This window comes from Crotalus tigris, unplaced genomic scaffold (assembly GCF_016545835.1).
Source record: "Crotalus tigris isolate CLP2741 ecotype Arizona unplaced genomic scaffold, ASM1654583v1 scf7180000018371.15429387391:27106975, whole genome shotgun sequence".
Classification (NCBI taxonomy): domain Eukaryota; kingdom Metazoa; phylum Chordata; class Lepidosauria; order Squamata; family Viperidae; genus Crotalus; species Crotalus tigris.
In genome coordinates this window covers 305017-332564 of record NW_024096970.1, presented here as the reverse complement: position 1 = coordinate 332564, position 27548 = coordinate 305017, and the positions used below count along the sequence as shown (strand labels likewise).

At 36.7% G+C, this 27548-nt stretch overlaps 1 protein-coding gene across 1 annotated transcript in view; it reads right to left on the bottom strand.

The window, feature by feature from the left end:
• Positions 1 to 17150: 17150 nt before the first annotated feature.
• GRIK2 (glutamate ionotropic receptor kainate type subunit 2) overlaps positions 17151 to 27548 on the bottom strand; it is a gene marked incomplete at its 5' end in the record, with an annotated part of 311327 nt that continues 300929 nt past the window's right edge. The window contains one exon of the mRNA XM_039351925.1: positions 17151 to 17454. Coding sequence (XP_039207859.1) covers positions 17290 to 17454 — 165 coding nt within the window. The remainder of the gene's footprint in view (positions 17455 to 27548) is intronic.

Genomic DNA, 27548 nt, shown 5'->3' with positions numbered 1-27548 from the left:
ATTATGTGATCCATGAAATAGTGAAAAATAATTTAATCCCCTAGCAGAACAAGAAGGAAGCAGGGATTTTTCTGTTTTAGAACAGTTCTCTGAAACTCTAGAGGCATTACCCTGGGTGGATGGATGGATGGATGAAGATAGATAGATAGATAGATAGATAGATAGATAGATAGATAGATAGATAGATAGACAGACAGACAGACAGACAGACAGACGTGAATACGTGTGCTATTCTGTATGCAGATGGTGCTAAGTTATTGACTGACAACCCGCCTGATTTCCATCAAATGTGTATGTACATATATAGGGATACGGCTTCATGCTATATACTTGAAATCATCTGAAGACATCATCTGAAATCATCTGAAAATGGCTATTATAATAGAATGCAGCCACCTACAGGCTGATGGGTGATAGCCTTTTCAGCAGTATAACAACATTGTAACACTGGTTGCCAGTGTGTGTTGAGTACAATTCAAAGTGCTAACTTTGATCTATAAAACCCTATATATTTTAGGAGAAAACTATGTCTTAGATCTTCTATGTCAGAGGGTGGGTACATGGAACCAGCCTTTTTCTATGGCAGCCCATCAGTCTGGAAATTTCTACCATTTCCCTAGCCCAGGGGTAGGCAACCTTGGCCAGCTGGCTCAGGAATTCTGGGAGTTGAAGTCCATGAGTCATAAAAGAGCCAAGATTGCCTACCCCTGCCCTAGCCCATCACTCTGGAATTTTCTACCCTAGATAGTTTTCACAGTTTTAGAATTGAAGAAAGAGGCAAAAATGGTATTTTTTTTTAGATCTTAGATATCTGTTAAGCAGTGCTGTTTTAATAATGCTGCCTTTTAAATGGGTTATTTTTAATGATTTTCTTCCATGGAATCAGGCAGTATATAAATTATGTATTTAAACAAGCAAATAAGGAATCTAGTTTCCTTATTAATATATCAGGATAGTTGTGTTTTAGGGAGAAAATGGAGTGAATAATTGAAAGCTATATGTATGTCATGAAAAGGCAGAGCAAGAAAATGAATCCAGGTACCTTAATAGAATGTTTACTAAAGATAAGGGGAAAAATGGATGAATGCTAAGTTGTGCTGGTGCTGGTAGAAACATTGGGGAAGTAGGAGTGTGTGATCTATGGTAAAGAAAGTGCTCATGGAAAAAAGTAAAAATAGCTGTGTATAAGAGTGTATTTCTGCCCACTTTATTACAAAGAAATGACAAATATATGAGGAGAACATAAAATAAGCTTAAAGTGGTAGGAAACAGTTTACTGAAGAAGTATTTGTGGTGATACAAGAAGAGATGAGGTTGAGAATGAATGAGTACTGAATGATGGTGGATTAAATGCAAAAGTGTATGAAAGACATGGAATGAAATAGTTTGGTCATGGAGAATGAATAATGAAGTTAATGAGATCCTGAAAAGAAAGAGATAAGAAGTTTAAAGAACAAATGCCAATATATAAAATAGCAATAGCACTTCATAGTCCTTTACAATCCTATGTGGTTTACAGAGTCAGCATATCTGGATCCTCATTTTACAGACTTCAGAAGGATGGAAGGCCAAGTCAACCTTGAGCTGGTCAGAATCGAACTCCTGGCAGTAAGCAAAGTTAGTCTGCAATACTGCATTTTAACCACTGTGCCACCATGGCTCTTTATAAACAATTATGAACATAGTGGAAATAAGATAGATATGGAAAAGAAATAGCATTCTTAATACTAACCTTGTGCCTTAATTTCTTTTGTTTACTATTTCTTATTTCCCATTATATAACCATTTCACCCACAAGGGAACATGCTTATACATATGCATGTATGCAATGAAGTAGTATGTATGTAATTTCATGCTGACTCACTTTGATTAGATTTTGATGCTGAGACAACTCATGTAGCATTCAAGCAACTGTTTGCCACCCCCTGCCTCTGCCTAACAGAGAACAGTTTGTACAATGCTTTCAGTAAGCTCCAACTAGAATTTTTTCAGGCCTGGACATGAAATAGACACTCCATTGAGCACTCTGGTGAATGGCCTTCATCAAACCTGGATTGAAGCCATCTACTCCCATTAGTCCACTTGGTTGCATTCATTATTAATGATAATAGCAACTTTCTGGATCACCTACAAGGACTAGAGCAGGTGGCATTGTTTATAGGGGTTCCCCTCCTTCTTAAGTAAGCAATTTCATTTGAAAGTTACAGGGCAAGAACGGCCATGACCCTTGACTCCTTCAATTCAGCAATGCTGAATTCTCCCAATGCTGCAGATAGACCTCACTTGCGGACTGCCTCATTCAGCAAGCATTCAAAGTCATGGCAGTGCTGACAAAAAATAGCCTTGCAAGGTGTTTGCTGGAACTTTTAAAAAAGAAGATAACAAGTAACTCAGAGTAAGCATCTGGTTTTATACCTGTTCTTTCATGGACTCTGAAGCACACATGTAGCTTGGGAAATCTTCTGGACTCATGATTATTGCTGAATTAGCAGGTGGAAATCATAGCAAGGCTTTTTCCCAATTGCAGCAAGTGTGCCAGCTGTAGATGTTCTTAAAGCATCAACTCTTATGACAGTGACTTCCATTCTCATCCCCTCAGGCTTATACCACTGAATCATGCTCTGCTTGGAGCTGCCTCTGACGATTGCCTAGAAACTATTATTGATTCAGAATGAAATTGCCCTCTTGGTGAAGGGCTGAGAACTGCCATAGCAACATACCACCTGTTCTGCAGAGGTCACATTGGTTGCCAATAAGGTTTCAAATATAATTTCAATTATAAATGGCCTTAAATGGCTTGGTTTTCAGTTATAGCCCCTCTACAAGGGAGATGGGTGGTTAAGAAATTTGATAGAGATAGATGATAGATAGATAGATAGATAGATAGATAGATAGATAGATAGATAGATAGATAGATAGATAGATAGATAGATAGAGTGAGTGAGTGAGTGAGTGAGTGAGTGAGTGAGTGAGTGAGTGAGTAGTGGGATTCAGCAGAATCGATGCTAATGTTTTTGTTGCCCAGGCCTAGAATGGACTTCTGGAAGTGGCATCCACACAGAGAACCAGTTGTTTCCATATTTGAATCCCACCACTGGGGGGGGGGAGAGGGGGGGAGGGGAGGGAGGGAGAGAGAGAGAGAGAGAGAGAGAGAGAGAGAGAGAGAGAGAGAGAGAGAGAGAGAGAGAGAGATCCTTAGTACCACCTCCTTTTAGGTTCTTGTAAGTTTCAGCCAAGATGAGATGTTTCAGATCCACTCTCCTTGAGAAACAAGCAATTTGTGGACTTCCACACTGCCTAACTTTAGGAAAGAGATAGACAGCATGATTTCACTGGATATTTGAAATTCAGCATCTTGTAATGCATTTTGAGGGTTGTTAATTGTGTCTGTTGAGAGAATTGGAAAGTTATTTTTTATTGTATGAACTTTTATGATGCTCTTGTTTTATTTCTTGTATGCTTGTATGCTGCCCAGACCTTGGTAAATATTGTAATAAAATATGGTTAGATTTTCTTGACAGAGTTAATTATTTTTTTTCAGAATCTTGTCTTCAAAATCTTGTCTGAAATGGTATAGGTTCTCCTGCTTGAGCAGGGAGCTGGACTAGAAGACCTCTAAGGTCCCTTCCAGCTCTTTTCTATTCTAGGGGAAATCTTCAGAGAGCACCCATGAAAGGAATATCAGTTCTTCAAAGGGTTTCTGTTCTTGGAGTAGGCCTGAAACTCTTTTCTCTGTAATCAGAACATCTTTCAGAGAAAGTGAACTTTAGAATGTGGGGAAAAGTTTTGAAGGATTATATAAACTAAAGCATTTAAAGGAAACAAGACTGCTGGGCTTGCAAATTTATTTCCACATAGATCGCTAGTTATAGATGCTTACATAAGCAGGTTGATTGTTTTGACCCACACAGCAGTTCTGACTTGTGTGCTGCCTCAGCTCAGAAGGGCAGGACACTTACCCTTGCATTTGTCCCAGTTCATTAGTGCTGCAGTTGTGAGATGTGCTGCAAACGATTGTTGCAGAAACAGCAGCACTCTATGGGATGGCATTGCATAGAAGAGGTCTTTTGTCAATTGGAGGCAACCATATTGTCTGGTTCACACATCAGAGCAAGCATTAAGTATGTCTTGGTTCATGCAACACTTTGAAATTCAAAAGCCACATGATGACTTAGAAGAACATGTAAACCCAAGAACTGGATAACAAAGTCAGGAGATGGCTGTGTAAGGAGGAAAAAGAAGTTTCTCTTGTTGTCTTTGCAGTTTCCATTTCTGCTTTTAAAAGTGAAAAAGAAAGGGAAGGGAGCATATGGGAAGGGAGAAGAACTTCCCTTTCCCAACAGCTTGAATTTTCAATTCAAGGAGGAAAGGAGAGATGACTCTCATCCCGTTAGAGCAAGATTTAAGTTCATAGCACTCTGAACTCTTTTTTTAAAATAGTAATAGTTATTTTTATTATTAAATTACATGCAAATATAAAAAACTATCACAGACTAATATATATATGTCTGTGATAGATTTTTATCTTTGCATTTAATTTAATAATAAAAATAACTATTACTATATATATATATATATATATATATATATATATATATATATATATATATATATATATATATATATATATACTTTGAGTGTTTTTTGATGCACCCTGTTGGCCCAAATATGAGGAAGAAATCTTTTGCCTGTATCAGAGCAGCGGTTCTCAACCTATGGGTTGCGACCCCATTTGGGGTCGATCGACCATTTCACAGGGGTCGCCAAGCAAGGCTGTCTGCCATTTTTTCCCCTTTTCCGGTGGGTGCCTTACTTCCCTTTGGCTGGGCCAGCTGGTGGCCCAGCCGGTGGTCGGCCTGCTCCGTCTCTGCCGCTTGCCAGCTATGCCTCGGCCGGCACAGGGGGCGGCACCACGCATGCACAGCTCTCCCGGGCAGGGAAAGTCCTCGACTTACGACCGGTTGGGTAGTCCTTGACTTACAACCAGTTTAGTCCTCGATTTACAACCGGTTTAGTCCTCGACTTACAACTGGTTGGGGGTTGCGGCATTAAAAAGATTGAGAACCACTGATCTAGAGCCATCCACAGGCAGCAGTCACTACTGCAACATCATTTGTGTTTCCTAAATTTTTTGAATTGCTAACAAAGAATAAAGGGAGAACTGGAATAGATATTTCGAGCTTCTTAACTCTCTTCAGCCAGACATACCCTTCTGAGATTCGAACCTAGGCTGTGTGCATGTTAGGCAGTTGTATTAACCTCTAAGCCACAAGCTCTTTCTCACTTTGTCAGCTGTATCAGGGAGGGAAGAGACCGGGGGAGGAGATTTACCTTGAGTGTTTGTTTTTTTTTTTTTGATGCACCCTGTCAGCCCAAATATGGGAGGAAGAAATCTTTTGCCTGTATCAGCTCAATCTAGAGCCATCCACAGGCAGCAGTCGTTACTGCAACATCAGTTGTGTTTCCTAAATTTTTTGGATTGCTAACAAAGAATAAAGGGAGAACTGGAATAGCTATTTCGAGCTTCTTAACTCTCTTCAGCCAGACATACCCTTCTGAGATTTTATATATATATATATATAAAAGGTAAAAATAAAAGAAAAATAGGAGGAAGAAAAAGAGATATAAAGCAAAGATTTCCTTTATCATACAAACACAATTCATAACTAATCATCCTCTCTAATATTTCACCAAAAGAGCTTATATCTCATCTCTAATCTTAAATAAATTATAAAGCCATGTCATTCAAACCTAAACAGCAAAAGTCCATTAAGAGTTACCAGAAATAACAACATATATGTTTTGACCTTAATCAAATAAATCAGTTTTGAGTTCCTTTCCTTTATTTTTAACACAGTAATTTAACATTTTTTTAAAAAACAACAACAACAACAAGGGTTCTATCTATCTATTATCTAAAAAACAAATCTTTAAAGCCTTGACATTCAGATCTAGTAAAGGAAAATCCATTAAAAGCTACCAGAAATAACAATATATTAATCTTAACAATTTTAAACGGTATTTCACAAGGTGATTTTTTATTATTATCTCTTCAAAGAAATTCCTTCACAAATTTACCATAGGTGGGACTATCCATTTTATTAAAAAAAAACAAGTTTTAACCCCATAGATTATCACATTATCTAAAAATGCAACAAAACAATCTCTTCATCCCTGAATGCCTGTTGCACTTTCAACCTTCAAAAATAAAGAGATGGTTGCAATATATATTGTCTTTAGTGTACTTGGTCCAAAGAAAAGTGGTTAAGGTGCTAGTTTAGAAAAGTAGAAGATGGTCACTTCTAGTCTTCACTGCCTTGGGTGTGAAAACCAGCTGGGTGACTTTGGGCCAATAATTCTTTCTCAACCCAACCCACCTCTGCTAGGAGTAGTACAGTATTAGGTAGGTTTGCCATTTTGAATTATTTATAAAAAAATAATAAAGATGGGGAAATATAAAATAAATAAATTATGGAATATGAACCAATAAGTGAAAATCATGAGAACTTCCAACTGAAGATGTGGCTCCCAGTGCTTGACTGAGATGAGCTCCCTATGAATCACATGAGATAATAACCAGGGACTTAAACATTTGAAAGCAATTTGGGAATATTCCTGAACAAACAGTATTTCTCCTGTAGATAGGGAAATATTTCAAGGTAGGTAATGCTGCTTCAAAAAGAACTGTCACTGCATTGTGCTTCAGAGGGAAGTTTGGATTTCATTGAGAAGGAGTCTTAGCTTACCTCACTTGGGAATGTCATCACCAAACTATCCTTGCATTATTAGATGCAGATCTATCAACATGCTAGCTTTAAGTACTTTGAAGACAACAGAGGTTTGTATCTCTGGTGAGAACAAAAACATGGGAAGCATAGGTAATTTAATCCTTTTTATTTTTCTGAAGGAGGCAGAAAGAAGCCCTCAGCTATGGGCCACCAGAAAAAGGAGGGTGGTTTACTCAGGTAAAAGCAAAAGTAGCTAAAATGTTGATTGACTAACAGTTCTATGCAAGAGCTTTATAGATTCACAAAGATAAAACGTTGTCTAAATTTATAGTGTTCTGACATTTGATTGAATGAGAAATTCTTCAAAACAGCCTGGTTCAATCTCAGGTACATTTTAAATTATATTTAAGATGGAAAGGCATGCACAAATATGACTCAGCTAATTGCCTCTATGTAAGCAGTATGGAGAATGACTTAGTGTGTGCACAGAACAAAACATTTGCAAAAATGAAAAAGTTATAGTGGTGATGCTCTGTTATCTATTAACAGAGAATGTTTAAGAAAAAGTATGGAAGAAATGAAATATGTAGCATAAATAAATACATAAATAAATAGGGACATTTCAGATATTTACTTTTCCTGCTACTTAGTATTTTCTCCTAAAAATTTAAGAACATCCTGCTGGATCAGTCTCTTGATCCATCTATTCCAGCATTGGTCAACTAGTCCCAGCAGATGACTTTCAAAGTCAGTCACATTGTCATTATATCTAATAGCCATCGATTTTTATGACTTCCATGAATTGGCCTCTTTTTTGGAGCTTATCAAGCTGCATCCCATCCTTGTGATGGCAAATTAAAAGATTAATTATGTATGGTTTAAAAAGTATTTATTTTTGTCTTTCCTGATTTCTCCAGTTCAATTTCATTGAGTGACCTCCAGTCTTAGAATTTGGAAAGGGGAAAATAACTTCTCCTTGTCCATTTTATCCACACCATGAATTATTTTGTACACTTAATCTCAAACTTCCCAAATAAAAGATTGGTTTGAGAAGACCAACCTTTGATTCAGGATTTCTCACTGCGTATGACAATATTTTGATCTCTATTGTGAATCCCAGGAATTGTTCTAGAGATATATTACTCTCACCCACCTCTGTCACCCAAAATCAATAGATGTCAGGGATGAAAGGGACCACGCTGTACTTACAACCTACAGCTTTCAAATTTGAAAAACTTGCCAAGAAAAGAAAAAGACAGAAATGCAAGTTCAGTGTTATGAACTGATCTCTAAAATAAAACAGTTGGCAAAAGATAAATCTGTAGCTTCTTAAAAAAAAAGGTCCCAATCTTTGGGAAAAAATGAGAAGTTGAGTCAGATATAATTATTGGGTAACTTGTCATGGAATATTCAATAAAGCATATTCAGTGACTAATATATGATGGTAAATGATAGCTAATTTTCAAACTGCATGAACTATGGATTTCATTAGAAGCTTATTAAGCTTTCATTAGCAGCTCATTAAGCATTCTCTATTGGTAAAGTCCAAAACAGTTGTGGAAAAGTGATCATACACAGAGGAGCATAGGACAAATTCTAGGTTACATAAACAATTCATCTGAAGCACTGTTGGAGCATAATGTGGCAGACGACTTCACTTCTGCTCTTAACTGTGCAAGAATATGCCAAGAACATCTGAATATTCTCCAATCATAAATAAGGATTATATGAACAGTATCTGACATCAATCAGTAAAGCTCTAGAATTCCAATATTTGGAGGGAAATGAAAAAGCAGAATTTTGGAGAGCTCCCTTCATCTTACTTCTGTCATAAACTGTCAATGGGTAGTTTACATTGATATGGAAGTTTTCTGTCGGACTTGGGTTATTGGCTTGGAAACAAACCATGAAAGAGGAACTAAAGGGGATGTAGAAAGTAAAGGCCAAACTTGTGCCAGTGGTAGTATGGGCACTTGGAACAGTGACTCCTAAACTGGGAGAGTGGCTCCAACAGATAGTAGGAACAACATCAGAGTTCTCTCTCCAGAAAAGTGCAGTGCTAGAAACAATAAGATCCTACACAGAACCCCAAACTCTCAGGCTCTGGACCCAAGATTGAAAAAGACACATACTACCCACAAGGGTGAGAAGAGATTTTTTGTGATACAGAAATACATATCAAAGTGGTTATTTTTAATTTGCAAGCAAATTTATCTCTAATGTTGCCTAAAAACTGGCATATAACTACCTTAATGTGATTATCAGAAAAAATAGATTGACATAGTATTGGGGAAGGATGTTATCAAGAAAGCAAAAACTGTTAAGATTAAATGACAAAATCTCTTATTAGTCCCTTATTATACTGAAGATTAAAAACAAAGTTTGTGTCTCTCTGCGTTTCCTCCCTTGTATCTAACCATGGCATAAAAGTGCTCAGATAATCTCTTTTTCATCTACCATATCCTCATGAGATTGCCCTCATCACTTTTTACATCTCATACATGAATATAAGCTTAAATATATCCTTAACTGTTCCAATGTTAAACTGATGTGTTTTCTCCCTCAAGTAGGGAATTTGGCATGACAAGCCATGGGAGTTGTAGGTGCAAACTGACATTCTTCACTATTTGATTAATGACATTTCAGCCTGATAACTATTGATCAGTTCAGCTTGGAGTGGACACTTCTCTCTTCTCTGGCTCTTGAACATTGTCTCCCAGGCCAGTTCTGCATTGCACAATAGGAAAGTGTGCTTCATCCAAACCAGATTCTTTCTATTCATTTACCATGTATCTGAGCCAATTTTGGAGCATTCCAGTTAGTATAGCCAGAACAAGTTTTGACAGGTGGTTTTACCTGCCATTCTGGTGATCAGTCAGAATTCCATCCACTTCAATCCAGGACATATTAAGGGAGTGATTGGGGATATTTTCATGTTTGCTGTTGTGGAGAAAGGAAGGGTAAGGGAGAAGAAGGAAGGGAAACAAAGCCAAAATAGTCCAATAACCCTTCTCTTATCATGCTCTGTATAGAGTAAATAACATCAGGCTCTTTTGCCATCATTCTGTGTGGAGCAGAGTAGGAACTGCAAGTAATGAAGAACACCACACACTTAGTCCATGAGTCTTTCTTCAGAACTCTCTTCCTTTTCTTTGAAAGAAATCACAAAGGTAAAAATGCATTTCATCCAATTGAATGAGAACCAGTGGGGGGAAAAGTAGTAATTTTCTCTAATTAGTACAACATTGGATGGAACATTTTTAATTTTAGAATATGTTGATGAAATCCCAATGCTGGGAAGAAACCATTATGAAGGGTATCTTATACACAAAGTGATAATATATCATATAACTGGACACAGAGATACCAGTTAAGTCTAAGAAATAAAGTGCCTTGCCGTTAATGGTATATTCCTCATTCTGCAGTCCTTGTCCTTGTATTGCTTTATATATTTAAGAGCTTCTTATGCAGGTGTTCTTCCAGCCTTCAAAGAAAGTCTCTCCTTCTTTGGCTATTGGGAACTCTTACACCTATCAACTATAGTTGTAATCAGACAAAATTTTCCTATTCATACAAATGAATGGAAAGAATGATGACTGGACAGTTTTTAAATTCTACTTTTATTATCCAGATGGTGCTACATAATTGGCTTTTAGCTGAATTTTACTTAGATTTTGTAGGCTGCATAGCAGGCTGGTTCTTTTGACAACAGCCAACTGTTGCTAGAATTTTATATAAAGCTAGATAAATTTCACCTCTAAAGGGAGCACGTTTCATCTTATTTTAAAACTGACAAAGCTTCAGCAACAGTCATAAAGCTATAATCTGAATACTGATCCGGAAAATGTGATGTTGGAAAGCAAACACCGTCTTATGTTGGAGGACTTCTAAATATTCACTTGTGGCTGTATAAATTCCTCATAAGGCTACATTTGTTATTAAGTCTTACATACATATATTCCCATTATAAGTACTCTAATAATATCTGAAATGGTCTTCCTTTTCTTGTTGCTGTCCCAATAGAGAGATTCTAATTCCTCCTGGATTTCCAAGTCAGTATAATCAAAGTTACCCAACAATGGAGAAGATGATTATCTAGGAACATCACTCCAGAGATGTAAGCTACTAGCACTTATTATTTTATCATTTGTATTAATGTGATTATAATGTTACATTGTGTTTCATATCACAAGGGTCATAATCATTTATAAAAGTAAAAAGTATTCTAATAAAATTGTGGCTTTTTGGATACATGATATTTAAATATGACTTAAGATACCTACAAGTAGGTTAATTTGCTCAAATGTAATTCTGTCCCGCTAAAGTCAGATCCCAGATAAAATGGAAAGCATTTGTGTAGAATGGTACAATGTAAAACAGAAGTTTTAGATATCCTTTTCTTCTTCAATTATGTACAAATATAGATAATTTTGGAAGAAAGTCAAGTTTTCTCAGTGGTGGAACTGCATCTGTGGCTGAAAGTCAAAAGGGAATCCTACTGTGGGCCCTCAAACTTTTCTCCAACAGCTAAACTCAGAGTCCCCTGTGTTTGAGTTGGGCAGCTATATAAATTTGTTTAACAAACAAATGAACAAACAACCTCTCTGGAACAAATGTGAGGTATAGAGGCAAAGAAAATTTCATGTCAAGAATATTTGTAGCTCAGGGTTGAAATGAGAGGTAATAAAATGGCTGCAAGAAAACAATGAAGCTCAGAGAACACCAAGGACCCCTCAAAATTTCACTTCTTAGGCAGAACCCAACTTGATGTGACATACATTGAATTCATCACTTCAAGAAACAATGTATAGTATGATGAAGGCAATCACAGACCAAATCAGTGATTTTTTTTTATTGTAAATCTCTTTTAATTTACCTTAGCAAAAAGAAAATGGCACATATGGATTCATCCATGGTATCATGGTAACATACATTGAAGCTTAAACCTTTCTTCAGTGATAAGACAATCAAGAAAAAAAACCTCAGGTGTGATAGAATAACAGAGTTGGAAGGTACCTTAGAGGTCTTCTAGTCCAACCCCCTGCTCAAGCAGGAGACCCTATACCATTTCAGACAAGTGGTTGTCTAATCTCTTCTTAAAAGCTTCCAGTGATGGAGCACCACAAATATTGGATGCAAGCCATTCCGCGAGTTAATTGTTCTCACTGTTAAGAAATTTCTCCTAAATTTTAGATTGCTTCTCTCCTTGATTAGTTTCCATCTATTCTTTCTTGTTTTGACTTCTGGTGCTTTGAAAAATAGATTGACCTCCTTTTCTTTGTGGCAGGCCCTCTAATATTGGAACATTGCTATCAGTCAACCCTAGTCCTTCTTTTCAGTAGATTAGCCAGTCCCAATTCCTGCAAGTTTTCCATATGTTTTAGCCTCCGGCCACCTAATCATTTTTCTTACTCTTCTCTGCACCCTTTCCAGAGTCTCAACATCTTTTTTATAATTTGGTGACCAAAACTGGATGCAGTGTTCCAGGTGTGCTTTTTAAAGTGTTATTAATACTTCACATGTGATCTTGATTCTATCCCTCTGTTAATGCAACCTAGGATTGTACTGGCTTTTTTGGCTGCTGCACACAGCTCATATTTAAGTGATTGTCCCCCTAGGATTCCAAGATCCCTCACAGTTACTGCTATTGAGCCAGGTTTCACCTAATCTATACCTATACATTTGATTTTTCTTGCCTAAGTGTAAAACTTACTTTTCTCTACACTGAATTTCATTTTGTTAGATAAGGCCCAATGCTTAAGTCTGTTCTGATCTTGAGCCTATTTTCTGGGTGTTGGCAATTCCTGCCAGTTTAGTTTCATCTGCCAGTTTAGTGCTGTCTGCAAATTTGATGAGTTCTCCTTCTATTCACTCATCTGACTTGTTTATGAAGCTATTGAAGAGTATTGGGTCTAAAATGGAAGCTTGGGGTAACCCATTACTTACTTCCCTCCAGGTAGATGTAGTTCCATTATGACATGTTGAGTGCAATTCAGCAATTACAAATCCATCTGGTGGTGATGCTGTTTATCCCACATTTTTCTAGCTTACCAAGAAGTAGGCTGTGGTCTACTTTTTCAAATGCCTTACTGAAATCTAAGTGTATTATTTCCACAGAATTTTGCTAGTCCACTAATTTAATCATGTTGTCAAAGAATGAAATGTGATTTCTCTGGCATGATCTGTTGGCTTCTGTTATAACTCTGCCTACTTCTAGGTGTTTGCAGATCTGTTGTTTGATTATCTTTTCCAGGATCCTCCCAGGTATTGAGGTCAGGCTGATTGGTCTGTAGATTCCTGGATCGTTTTTTTGCCTTTTTTGAAGATGGGAACCACCTCAGCTCTTTTCCTGCCATCTGGTAGTTCCTCAGTGCTCCAGGATTTTTGAAAGATGGTTCAGTGGTTTGGAGATCAGGTCTGCCAGTTCCTTCAGAACTCTGGCATGTAATCCATCAGGTCTCGGTGATTTGAACATGTATAGAGTGGACAAGTATTCTCTTACCATTTTCTTGCTTATTTTAATTTGTATTCCTAGTCTGTCTTTTACGGTTATGTTTTTGGTAGATTTCGCTATATTTTGTTTTTGCATGACAGCAGATGCAAAGCATAAATTGAGCATTTCTGCTTTCTTGCTACTTCCCATTATTTCCTTGCTGTCTTCTTTCATTAGTGGACAAATTATTCCCTTGACTTCATTCTGAGCCTTCGCTTTCCTGACTTCATCATTGCAAGTTCAGACTATTTCCTCCTGCCCCATTGTCCACATGTTACACAGTAGGATTCCCAAAATAATATGGCAACACAGCCAAGGAGCAATTAATCTCTATCCAAAAGGTAGAGGAGTGAACTAGAAGAATAGCTATACTGGATCTAATTCTTACTAACAGAGAACAAGTGATAGAGGGGGTTGCAGTTGCCAGAAATTTGGATAAGAGTGACCATGTCATACTGGAATTCAATATAATGCAAACACAAGCAATAGAATATAATCCAACCAGTGTCTTAAACTTTAAAACTTAGACTTCTACAACTGCTTTTTTGCATTGTGTTCACCTAATCCCTATATCAATGATTATTAGTACATAATACAATGAGGTTTTTTTTTTCAGCCAATATGTTGCAGAGTTGGATAATAATGAGTAGGACTGGTCCAAGAACACTAGCTAGCTTCCATGCCAAGAGAGTCCTGGAACCTTAGTTCAGTACCTTAACTACAACAGCATACTGGCTGTTTCTGAATGGGGGTATTAGTTGCAAATTATTTGTTAGTGAATAATTCACACACAGTGCCAATTGTTTTATGTGAACTGATATACTTAGTAATAGCTCAGGTGCCCTTAATCTTATACTTGAACAGTCCTTGATCTGTGCTATGATGTTGATTGCAAGATCTAATTCATAATAATCAGCTTGAAATACATTGTATAGAAATGCCATGAAACAAAATCAAAACCAAATTAAGTAGAGTGTTAAAAAGAGACAAGGGTGAGATTCTCCCGAATTTCATTATAAAGTCTTTTTTTTATCAAAGAAACCGTGCAAAACAAGGCACATAGGTTCCAATTCATAACAAGTTTTTGTTTCCTGAGTGTTTCAAAATCAGTAGTATGACTTTTGCACAATGTAATTTATCCATTTTGAACTTTAACTTTAAGCAGCTGCATACATGAAACATATTGCAATTATAGACAAGATCTAGTATGCAAGAACTGTTTCGAAACTAAAAGAAATCAGGGATTCCCATGTGTATGTGAAAGTGTAGTTACTGTTCCCTATATGATACTGACAAGTGACCTTCCATTTTGACACAGATCCTGTGGCACTTTGGAACACTGAGAATTTCAGCCTTTTACTGAAAGAAAGAGGAACTCTAATCTGTTTGAGGCACCTGTGAGTCATCCTATGGACTGCACATGTTTAACCATTTACCCACCCAAAGCTTTGCTGGCTGAGGAATTTGGGGAATTGAAGTCCACAAGTCTTAAAGTTGCCAAGGTTGAGGACCCCTGCTTGTAACATCTAAGAATTACAGCAACAGCCCACATCCAAATCCCAATGAAGATGGGTCTCACCATTTAAGTCATCTCACAATGAGTCACACCCTGCTTTTTTTTCAAAGAGAATAAGGAGGAACTAGGGTACATTGGAGTATAGGCCCTTCTAGATGCTCTGAGGTCCATATAAGTAACAACAACCATAATGGAAGGAGAAATTGTTCTCATGCATTGCAAGAGTTGATTTGTCTATAGACACATGCAACACTTTATGAGGGACTTTTTTTAAAAAAAAGTGCAGGTTTTTTTAATGAACAATTATGTCTTGAATATACAAATAATATGTTCATTATCTACAGATGACTCATTGTTTGTACAAAATAATGTTTGGATTCTGTTTATTAAAAATAAAAGAAGAAAAAGAAATAAGTGATTTGTTTGGCATAAAAAGCTATATTTATAAATGGTGGCTATAGTCAAGTGTCCCTACATTATACATTTTCAGGATACAAATTTACAGTAAGACTATGTTAAAATTATTAAGATGGTATCACATCTGTTTTGAGCACCAAAAAGGTATTTGAAACACCAGTTGTTTTATATATCACTCACACAGGGACTCCTTACCCAGGGCCTCAGAAGGCAGAAAGAAGCAATCAGCAGATGGTTCTTCTGTATAGATTTTGCTGAAAATAATAAAAGTTGCACATGAACCCATTCTGCAACTGTTATCCATTCCCAGAGATCTTACACAGAAGGGATCCCCTTTAGACAGTGCCCAACAATTAACAACTAACTGAAAAGAATAGTAGCCGGTGAGATGGAGTGGGCCTAGTCTTGAAATACATTTCAGATGCTGATGTTCTTGCAAACTCAGGAGGGTGCAGAATTAGATCTTAATATTAGAAGTTTTAACAGTCCTACACGCATTTTGTTCAAATCACACTGAAATTCCCAACCCACCCTTCCCAGAAAACAACTGAAAACGGACAATTTTCTTTATGTATGTGTCATGATCATTGTTTTTTTTAATGTTGTGCATTGGATTCAAACAGCAAACTGTGTGTACTTCAATTGTTATCACAATGTGGTCAAGAGGTCTGTGTCTTTCATAATTTACACACATTGGTTCATTACAGCATAATATCAGGCTAGTGAAAACCAAGGGTGTGGTATTATAAGCAGTATTGGTAGTGCACCTAGATATTATATTATCTAACTTGAAAATATTTCTCTTCTAAGATTCCCCCTTTTTTTCCATGATAAAAATAGTTTTCACCAAACGTTGGTGGTGCATACGCACTACCAGCCACTCTTTGCACCACACCCCTGACCGTGATTGAAACGCGGGTTCTTGAGATTGTTGATTTAAAAAGTATTACAAAAAATGTCCATACAAAAAACTATTTTCATAGAAATCTTGCATTTCCACAAATAAATATGAACATTCTTTTCCCTCTTGTTTTTGGATGAAGGAAAAAAAGGCTCCAGAATGTTGCTCATTTAAACACTGTTGATCGTATTGAGAAATGCAGTCCAGTTTTCAAGTTCTCCACTTTCCCTGCTGGTTAGGTGGCCATCTATATTTCAGCTACTTGTGAGAATGCCACAGGCTCCCTTGAGTTCATTTTGAAGCAGGAACAAGCATTTTCCAGACCCTGTTCAGGGCTACAAATTACACTCTTCTGCTATATCAAATGTGTACTTTGCTTCACAGTTAAACAATGACAGAATTGCTTATAGTTAGGCATCATAAGGAACATCACCTTTAAGAAAAGAAACTGAGGGAAAACTTTTTTTTCTTATTTAAAATATGGCCCACCTCCTTTGGGTTCTCTCCAAGCTCCAACACTGATGAATTATGTGATTTTTCTATTGGCATAGGTTTTTATCTTTTATTCAGGTGAATGACACAGCGAGAGGAACAAAAATTGCAAGTAACACTTTCTGTTTTCATTCTTCTATTTATGGTTTCCTTTTTCATGACTTTCCCTCTGAATAAGCTCCTATCAGCTGGCAGGCCCATATTGACTTTGGTTAGGAATTACAAGATCTTCTATGCTCAACCGTACAGAACAGAGTTTTTTCTTTCTTTCTTTCTGTGAATAGAGTTTTGAGTTATTATTTTTCAGACACTCCTCTGGTACAGTAGTTACTTCTTTGAAGCTGCTTGATTGCTTCTGCAGTCCCTGGCAAATGATGTACTTCAGAAAGAAACCTGCCATTTCTCACTGCGACTCCAGAAAATTCCCACAGAACTTTTGCTTGTTACAGAAAGGTGGACCCCCCACATGACAAACGGTGGAATGCCAACACCCCAACCCCTCCCTCCCCTGACAAATATGGTTGCTCTGCGATGCTTGTGATTCGAGTCTGGCCTTTGCAACTGCTTAGATCTCAGAGTCTCTAGTTCATAGACACAGCGGCATGAGGTAACTCATTTTATTTTGCACAGGTTGCATATTTCCACAGGAAACATTCTCGCAAACGTTGGTTTTGGGGGGAAAAAAGAAAGGAAAGGGGAAAAAAACAACAGTTTGTGCTTGGGGTTGGGTGGTCTCCCAGCTCTATGCCATAGTTTCTTTTCCTGGCAACCTTCTGTCATTAAATGTGTGCATGTTGATAACCTCTTCTGTCTTCACAATTACTGGAGCCTGTGGTTTGTGTTTTAACCGACGCTGACATTTCAAGGACATTCTCAGCTCCTCTACCATGGCACTACAAAAGGACCTCTACAGGAGATGTGTGGGGAAAAATGAAAAGAAGAAAATAGAAAATCATAAAATTATTATTGTGTCATTACAGTACCACATAGATTAATTCATCATTTGATATTAATCAAGTCATTTGTTTTCAATTTCTAGCTGAAGCTTAGGCCAACCAAGTCTGTGAAAAGATTGATAAACATCTGCTCCCAAGTCCAAATGTTGAGTCATTTCTCACCTGGAACTATAAAGCTTCTGCTTGCTCAGTCCTGCTAACCCTTAAATATACATTGTGCTTCTGCCAAAATCTCCTAACAACATTGTTATATTTTAAATATGCATCTTATATGGTTAAACTGCCATCAAGCTGTTTTGGCTTTTCGAAAACATTTTATTTTCTGGGTAGGTTCTAATGATGTACATTACATATAAAGAGTTGATCCCATGTATATTACATGGTGATTTAATGAGGTGATGATTGAATGAGTCACAGCTGATAATTGCACACATGGAAAGTGATGTCGCTGAAATGAAAAGATCCTCTTTTGCATCCTGCTGAAACCCTCTGCAATAAAGATTACTGTTGTACAAATGGAAGCCTTCAATGGATATTCCAAAAGGCATCAGCTAATGAACATATACATTCACAGGTATTCTCATGATAAATGTACATTCAAACATCTCTTTTCATTAGCTGCTGCTAGCAAAGTTGTTCAGATCACGACATTCTGACTTTTCAAAATAATGCATATTTATTCCGAATAAATGTTTAATTTAAATATTACTTTTGTATTAAATGATACTAAGTTAAATTTATAATAGTACTGAAAAATCAGATACTAAGAAAAGAGATCAAAAAGTTGAAAGCTACACCCCAGGAAATGTTAAAATAATGACAAAATGGAAGAAGTTTTTTTTAAATATATATTGCATTCATCCGTTTTAAAATATTTAGTTTTCTTTGGTATATACCCTGGAATTCAGCAATTGCTCACTCATGTAAAAATTATACCTAGACCAATAAAGGAGAATTTTTGTAGTTCAGGTTTGAAAAGGGTCCTTGGTGCTCTCTGAGCTTGGTTTTTTTCTTGCAGATGTTTCAGAGAACATTTTAAGGACCGTTCATTACATCTAAAATCAACAGGGATCTATCTTGTCTCAAAGGTGCTTTTTCGAAAGGCAGCTGGGCTGTTTTTTCCTTGAGGAAGATGTTTCACTTCTCCTCCAAAAAGCTTCATCACTTCTTGGATGAGAAGTGAAACATCCTCTTCCTCAGGGAAAAAAAGTAGTCCAATTGCCTTCTGAAAAAGCACCTTTGTGACAACCATGACCTGGATGACTCAGAATCTCTATAGACAACAGGGACTTTATTGCCATTCTCAGCTTCTGACAAGGAAACTGGAAACCAAATGACTTGAGAGAAATATGCTCAGCACACTTTTAAGTGTGCACTACTTAAAACACTTTTGGAATATAACCAGAAACAATTCATACCTAAATTATTCCCCTGCATTGCAAATCAAAAGAAATGAAACTATATCCTCTTGCTCTGTTTAATCCTGTCAGTAATGTAAGTATACAATGCCATAGGAATTCCAGTTGCTTTGTCCACAATAAAGAATTTGCAAACAAAAGAGCTTTTGCAAAACAAAAAACAAAAAGCTTTCAGTGCATTGTTTGATGCTCACCCTTGAAGTACATTGTAAAGCTTAGGATAGTCCTGTGCTTTTGTTTTTGTTTTTTTTTAATCCAGTTTAATAAGACAAATCACTTTAAAAACCACAGGGAGATGCATAATTGAGGTAGTATAGACTATATCTACTACCAAAGTTACCATGAATCAGACTCTGGTTTTGTATGGTTAACAGCAGGTCATCAGAAAAAGAAAAAAAACTGTCAATGTGTCTTCATTTTTGTCAGGTTTCAGTGTTTCTATCTTGTTTCAATAGAAGCAAGTGTACAGCACTTGTAACAGATTTGTTACTTCTGATGATTTGATCATTTTGGCTGAATTCTAGTAAACCCAAGAGGAGAAAAAGCCAACATTTGAAAATATATCTTCATACATTGTTTATTGTTGGAATAGTAGTATTTGTACTTATATCCACACTTGCACAGATATGGGCTTGTAACTAAAAGTACCATTTCAAATCAAATCCAAGGAGTTCTATGATCACAAGGTGTGCTATTTTTTTCTGCAGATATTTCTGCTGTTTTAGCATCCAGTCCTCTACACTTTGCACTGTTTTCCCCAAACCAAAATTCATTAGTGCCTGATTAATTTAAGATATAGAACAGTCTCCTCTGACCATCAAATGTCATATCATAATTGTTACAATGATGAAATTGTAACCCAATACAAACAACTATGCAGCCGTTGTGCTCTCTCTCCCTCTCTCCTTCTCCCCACACATGAGAGAGAGATACCATTTTACATTGGGACCACTACTTCTTGTCACTATTGTATTCAAGGAAGTAGCAATATCCAGCACAGGTACATGAAGACAAGTTTAGTATATATTATGAGTTGAAAAGTTACATACAGATTGTATAGACTTTTTTCCCATTTGCAAAGTTTTGCTCAAATCCAGATGTCAAATCAGAGTCTTTTTTTATTTAACTTCAGACTTTCTTTCAAATACAGTGAATATATATATTGATAAGCTATCCCCGAAGAATGGTGTGATCTGTCAAGGAAACCCCATGCATAAAATGAAGGTTTTGCCACTCTTCAGAGCAAAAGGACTTACAGAATTACAAATTTCCCACAAGTTTTTTTTTTTGTCCAAAGTAGCCAGGTGTGACTTAATGTGTTGTAAATATAAAAACTCTTCAATGTTTCCCTATCGCAGTTTCCTTTTATATGGATAGATTATATGACAGAGAGACTGACAAACAGACAGACAGATGGATAGATAACAATGTGGGAAGATATATTAGACTGGGAAAACAACAGAGAAGGGAAATCTGAAACTGTCTTTACTCCCAGAACTGCTTCTTGGATTCATTTCTGAAACTCTCTCCCTACTTGGATCTATATACATGGTGTCACAGGAGATCAAGAATTAAGAAATTATTTAATATGATCCTAAGAAAGAAGAAATGGAAGATCTCTATCTAAAGGGAGCTTTATCCAGAAAGTTGTTAACTCAAACATCTGAATGACATTCATGAAGTTATTCATGTGTTTGACACCTCCTTTTTGCTTTGTATCTATCCACCCAGCCACCCAACCTCCCAAAAGGTGGAATGGGATTAAAAAAACACAAAAGCTGAAGTGTATTTGGAAGCTACAGCTGGCACAGAATACCAACACGTAGACATTTCTTGCGGCTCCTAGGTAAGTCAAGTTATAGCACTGTTGTGCAAGCTGCACTGGTTGCCGCTTTGCTTCCAATTTAAGGTATTGGTTATTATCTTTAAAACCCCTTTATGGCATGGAGTCATGTTACCTGAGGAACTATCTCACCCCAATGGCATTGGTGCACCTCTTCCACTGCACCAGCAGAAGGGGCATGTTGTGGACCCTGTCAGTCAAGGAATTCTGGCTGACAGGAGAAGTACATTTTCTACTCCTACCCTCTGGAACATCTTGTTCGATGTGGAAGTGGTTAAAGGACTGAGATAAGACTCCACACCCACCCCATGTGTATCTTGCTCCCTTCTTTGCCATCTTTGTCAATTTTAAGTCAATTGTAATGACTTACCTACTTTAGCTAAATGAAAAGAAGGACTTGGGGTGACATGATAGCAGTGTTCCAATATCTAAGGGACTGCCATAAGGAAGAGGGGATCAATCTATTCTCCAAAGCACCTGAAGGCAGGACTGGAAGCAATAGATGGAAACTAATTAAGGAGAGAAGCAACCAAGAACTAAGGAGAAATTGTCTGACAGCTAGAACAATTAATGAAAAGTGGAATGACTTGCCTCCAGAAGTTATGGATGCTGCAATACTGGAAGATTTTAAGAAGAGATTAGACAACTATTTGTCTGAAATGGTATAGGGTGTCTTGCTTAAGCAGAGAATTGGACTGGAAGATCTCCAAGGTTCCTTCCAACTTTGTTATTCTTTTATTCTACTTGTTTGTAAACTGCCTAGAGCAGGGCTTTTCAACCTTTTCACCCATTGTGCCATCCAAGTACCACCAGTCGTCTAGCAAGGTGTCAAATACTAGATGACCAAAAAAAAAAGGAAAAAAATGATAAAGTACAGGTAATCCTCAACTTACAACAGTTCGCTTAGTGACTGTTCAAAGTTACAATGGCACTGAAAAAAGTGCCCCCCCAAGCCACAGCTGTGTTCTTCCTCCTCTCCAAGGTTTTCATTGTTGTGAGCATTTCTGTTGAGGATTGGCAGCGGGGGTGGGGTGGGGTGGTGTTTGGTTTTTATCCCCCCCCCATCTGCTGGATGGTTGCAACAGGTTTTGGTCATTTCACATGACCCTGGGACACTGTGACTGTCATAAATATGAATCAGTTGCTGGTTCAGCTCATTCCCCCTCCCCTGCTACCACTTTTCTAGGATGGTCACGTACCATCTGCCAGGTGCCAATGTACCACAGGTGGTACCTGTACCACTGGCTGAAAAGTCCTGGCCTAGAGCAGGCATGTCAAACTGCTGACCCACAGGCTGAATGCGTCATGCTGAAACTGCACCCACCCTATTGCCAGCAATGGGGAAAAAGTCATGATACATCACGCGACGTCATGTGATGTTGCGAGTTTGACACGCCTGGCCTAGTGTCACCTCTAAGTGAGATGGGCACATATAAATTTAATAAATAAATGTTTTGTCATTATTAAATGTTTTCTTGCTCAAACTATGCAAAGATATCTATGTGTTGCATAAATTATGCGGTGTTCATTTTACAACATGGAAGTGTAGTAATTATCATACAATAGAATCTAAATATTCTATAATATTATTTGACTGATTAAAGATTTTAAAAAATAGGAGGATAGTTTTGTATTTATTAGCTATTGCAAACTTCTTTAATATTCTCTTTCTCTCATTCCTAACAACTCCATGGTCCTTTCCAGGAGGAACTAGGCCTGCTGGAGACATCTTGCTAGGTGCCACTCAACTTTGGTAACACCATTGGTTTTCCAGTCCTCTGAAATATCAAATATCTCCACACACATAATAATAGATCATAGAAATCCATCAAACAGATCTCTGGTATCTGTATCTGATGTACATAAATCTTTAGTTCACTCAGCAGCTCTTTTCAAGTAAATAACAGCAAACAAATTTGAGACTCAGTAACTGAGAGTAATTAAATACATATAGGCCTATTCTTCTGTATATATCAAATCACTTATATTCTCCAAGAGCTACTTTATTGACTCATTTATATTGACAGAAAGACAACATGTTGCGTAACTATTTGATATACATAAAAATAATTTTGGAGAAGAGAAAGAATACCTATATTGTAACTTCTCTTTCTTCTTGTTTTAAATTTTGGACAGGTCTGCCATTGTTTCCCTTCTAGTTTTCTTAAACAAACATATTCCATTTTTTTTGCCCTGCTTAACACCAGGGCTTTTTTTCTCATAGAACACCCAGAATGGAGTTCCAGCACCTTTTTGGGATGGAACCTTGTAGGGTAGGCAAGGAGGGTTGTATGACGTGTGTGAGTTCTGGCACCTTTTTTTTTATTAGAAAAAAAAGCACTGCTTAACACTAATCTCTTTACTTCAAGGAAGTTCATATAAACTTGACTGTCAAAATTTAGTAGGAATCTACAAGCTTTACTCAGAAATGTATTACTTCCAGCTTTGCATGACAGATGGTATTTGAAATCTTGTTAAAAAAAAAGTTTCCGTTTATACCTGATATGATGGGTCAGTGTTCTACCATCATCTGCATCAAAGTGCTTTTATGTTTGTTTGTTTGTTTTGAAAGTTGCCAGATTTTCCTTACTTTTTTTCCTAATAGGTTTCTGATCACCATTTCTCCAAGAATATCAGATAATGAGGATGTTAGTTGACAGTCCAGATCATTAAAGCCAAGTAAGAAATGTGAGCTCCCCAAACCAGATAAATGTAAATATATATATATATTGCTAAATTGCTAAAATGAATAATGCATTGTAAGAAATTAAGAATTGTTTCCAATATTTATTTTGCTTTATGTGTAACATTAGAGCATTGTTAATCATGTGTATCAACCGTATTTCTATTTTAAATTGATATCAGATGATGCACATTGTCTAAATGACCACAGATTTTTTTAGACAATTTGAGAGTTATGAACTCCATTAATTATGGCAATATTTAAGAACCGATTTATCTTGAAATTATTGAAATAGTAAATCTGAGACGCAAAACAGTAAAGCCAGTTAGTTCACATCTTATAATTCACAAATTTTAAAAACAAATGGAGGCATCATTTTCTATTTTAACACTATCATAATTAACCATTCAGTTTGAGGGTCAATGGCACAAACTGCTTTTCCTTCACTTGTTTATCAAATAACCCAAGAGATTAATTAGTCTCCAGATCCAGAATTTGCCAAGAATAAAATTAAAAAAGATTCTTCTTTAAGGTAGTACAAGATTTTAAGCCTGTGGATGACTGGCAGTCTTAGAAACTGCAGAGATTTTTTCTAAGAAGATTGAAAGGGAGATTTTTTTTCCCTGATTAGTTTCTAGTGGCTTTCCTATTTATAAATTTGAATTATTCTACCAGTCCATCACTGGTTTGTGCAATAATAGAAGGTTCTTCCTGCTAGAACTAGCCACAATTTTCTCCTGAAGAAAATAGAATATTATATACTTTTAACTGGAAGGTAGTAAAATAAGACCAAGATATTTGTTAATGTGAACTGTCAGGTTTGTTGATTTCTAATCTTTACCTTTCTTTTACCAAGAGTATATTCTGTGAGGAGGACAATTATGGCAAGAATGTTCTGGGGCTAGGTGAAGTCTTATCTAATGCCAACATAGGTTGCTACTAACTAATGAACAAAGGTTTGTCAGTGATGGGTAATTACTAATGATCAACTGAAGTGAAGACCTTTGAGTTTTGCTGACTCACCTGTGGATCTAGGTTGGGGTTGATGGGACTGCACTTGTATGGTTCCATTCTTCCCTCTCAGAGAGATCTCAGAGGATGATATTGGGCAATTGCTGATCTGCCTCGTGGGCTCTCTTTCATGCGGAATTCCACAAGGTTTCATTCTGTCATCCTTCTTTTCAACATGTATATGAGGCCACTGGGGGAAGATAATGAAACAGTTTGGGCTGTGGTGTATCAAGAGGTAGAAGATACACAGCCCACTTTTTTTTCTTTTCCTATTTGTCAAAGCAAACTAGTGAAGACACTAATACTTCTTAGGGCCATACATGAAGGGCAATAGATGTACAGAGACCGGACAAATAAAAGATGATGTGATTGTTATGAAATTCATCCTATTTTTCTGTAGGTTCTGCAGTAAAGTTTTGTTTGAGTGAAGTGGGCAGAAGGAGCGCAGTAAGACAGTAATTTCAGTTCTTCCATGTTTGTACGATTTCTGAATATAAGACACTGTATTTTCTTGTAAGAGGCAGTTCCCATTCTGTAAGAGGCCATTCCATTCCATAAGGATTATAATAGGACAATTCTAAAAACACAGCAAGATACTTGCACCGGAAGCTGGTAACATTCTGCTAACTTTGGTAATGCCAGAATCATGATAAAATAATTGATTTTCTATTTAAAAGCATACATTTATGAAAAAGATTTCAAGTCACTCTATGGTCCATATTCTGTGGAACTGGACTACTCTCAATTGAACCAGAAACTTAAGAAAAATTGAGCTATTTTTGCACATTTTAAACTACTGTATACTTTAAGATTTGAATTGCTAACTGTTTGCTATCATGCAACTGACTCCATCGCAATGCTAACTTAGGCAATTATTAGAGAGGGATTTCAAGAAACATATGAAACTGTGGAATATAATGTAGACTATATATGAAGATAGTTACCTGTAATATTCTGAAATTAGTAAAAAAAGTTCTTGGAAAAGATAACTTATGAAACAAGACTTCACAATGCATGAACATCTTCGATGCTTGATTAACTCAACGTGATTTTGAATCTATGAATCTATTTGTACAATGGATGTGAAAGGCGAGAGAGACTATATCTTTAACCACAGTCATGAACTCCTACACAGTAAAAATGTATTAATTTACTTCATGTATTAGGAAAGAACATTGTGATTGTAAATTGCTAAACTGAAATGCCTAATTTGGACAAAAAACTATGAATCCATTCTTGATGGTCTTTTTCCATGTCTACTAAGGGAATGTTTCATGAAATATGTCATTGTTTCTTCAAACATAGAATTTCTATATTCTTGCTTTTAGAACAATGTAAGAAGCAGGAGTGTGATATCTAACACCTAGAAAGAGGAAGACAAAGGGCCTGCCTATAACACATAGTGTGACTTTCATTCTTCTGTGTCTTCTGTGCAGATCTTTCTCAGATACTTGATAACAAACAACACTGTATCAAGGAACAAAGTGCAGAAAACAGTTATATGTACTAGTCAGTATACCTGGAACTGCCTTATACATTGTCATCTGTAATGCTATGATAAACAGATTGACTTTCACAGTGCAATAAGCCTGTTTTTACAACGGGAAAAGTTTTACCTCATCCATCAGGCTAGTGTTTTAAGAAAAGACTCTGGTCTCCCTCCACACACACACCCGTTTGATTTCAGATTTCTTAGAAACAGTGTTGCTGGAGTCCTTGGGTGGGTTGGATTGCTTTATCAAACATTCAAAAACATTGCACTGGCCCCAAATACTGTTATTAGAACTCAGGTCAGTTGGCATTTTAAGAAATATTGTTCTCATTTAACCAAGAAATTTTTTTCAAAAAAAGTCAAGGATTAAAAAATACAAAGAGTTATTTAGACTGTTGCTATTTTCGTATAAAAGATTTGGGTATATGTATCTACCTGTAAAAAATTATGGCTTTGTTTTAAGGAATGTTCTTTCATAAATTAAATTCAGAAATGCTCCAAAAGAATTAACTGTTTGGGTTTTGTGCACAAATTGTTTCTATACTGGAAGAAAAAACTAGATGCAAGATGCAGTCTTGAGTTTCTGAGCAGACTGGCCTATCCAGTTTGTATTCTCAAACTGAATACATATTAAAATAGTATAGTATGTTTTTTTACCCAAGACTATGATAATAATAATGTATGTATGATGCATGTATAATGATGTATATATAATGTATGTAGGTATGATACATTATGTATGTATGATAACGGGACCAAGGTTTAAGTTACTATCTGGCCAAGTCTAAAATAGATATCAATCAATCAATCCATATCTATGCAGCATAACAGGACCAGCTTTACTATCAAACAGTGTAAGCCTGATAGTAAGTTACAGATCCTGGAAAGCAACTCATAAAGGAGTATGCTATATTAGAAGTACAGAACTTGGACTGCAAAACGTGGCAACCCATAAAGAGAAATAGGAAAAAGCTTGGTGCCTCTTCCCTATTACATCTATCCAGCCCACCAGAATGGGAAGACATCTTTGTTACTAATTACATCTTTGTTATTAATTAGGGATTGTCATCTGGTGATAGCATAAAAAAGGGCCTTTTCATAGTGGACTCTTCTTTATGGAACACCATTCCCTCTGAGGTAGGGTTGCCTCCCCCAATATGCTGCTTTTCTGAAAGACCCCTAAAGATGTGGTTTTGTCAGTGGGTCTGGGGACCACAAATGGAAACAGAGCCAATAAAGTGGCTAAGTTAATTGCAGGGTGGGGTTTTATGGGTTTTTATTATATGATGGAATTTAAAAAATATGTGAGCCACCCAGCACCATTTATGCATAGTTGGGTACAGGTTTTTTTTCTCATAGAACACCCAGAACGGAGTTCCGGCATCTTTTTTGGATGGAACCTTGTAGGGTAGGCAAGGCAGGTTGTATGACATGTGTGAGTTTCGGCACCTTTTTTTTTTAGAAAAAAAGCACTGGTTGGGTAATAATATAAATTTGTTTAATAAATAAAGGATAAAATAAATTAATAATAAAGATTGGTAGCCATAGGTATGCCTGCATTAATTTTCCCTGGATCAGATTCAGGATCCTTTGCAATG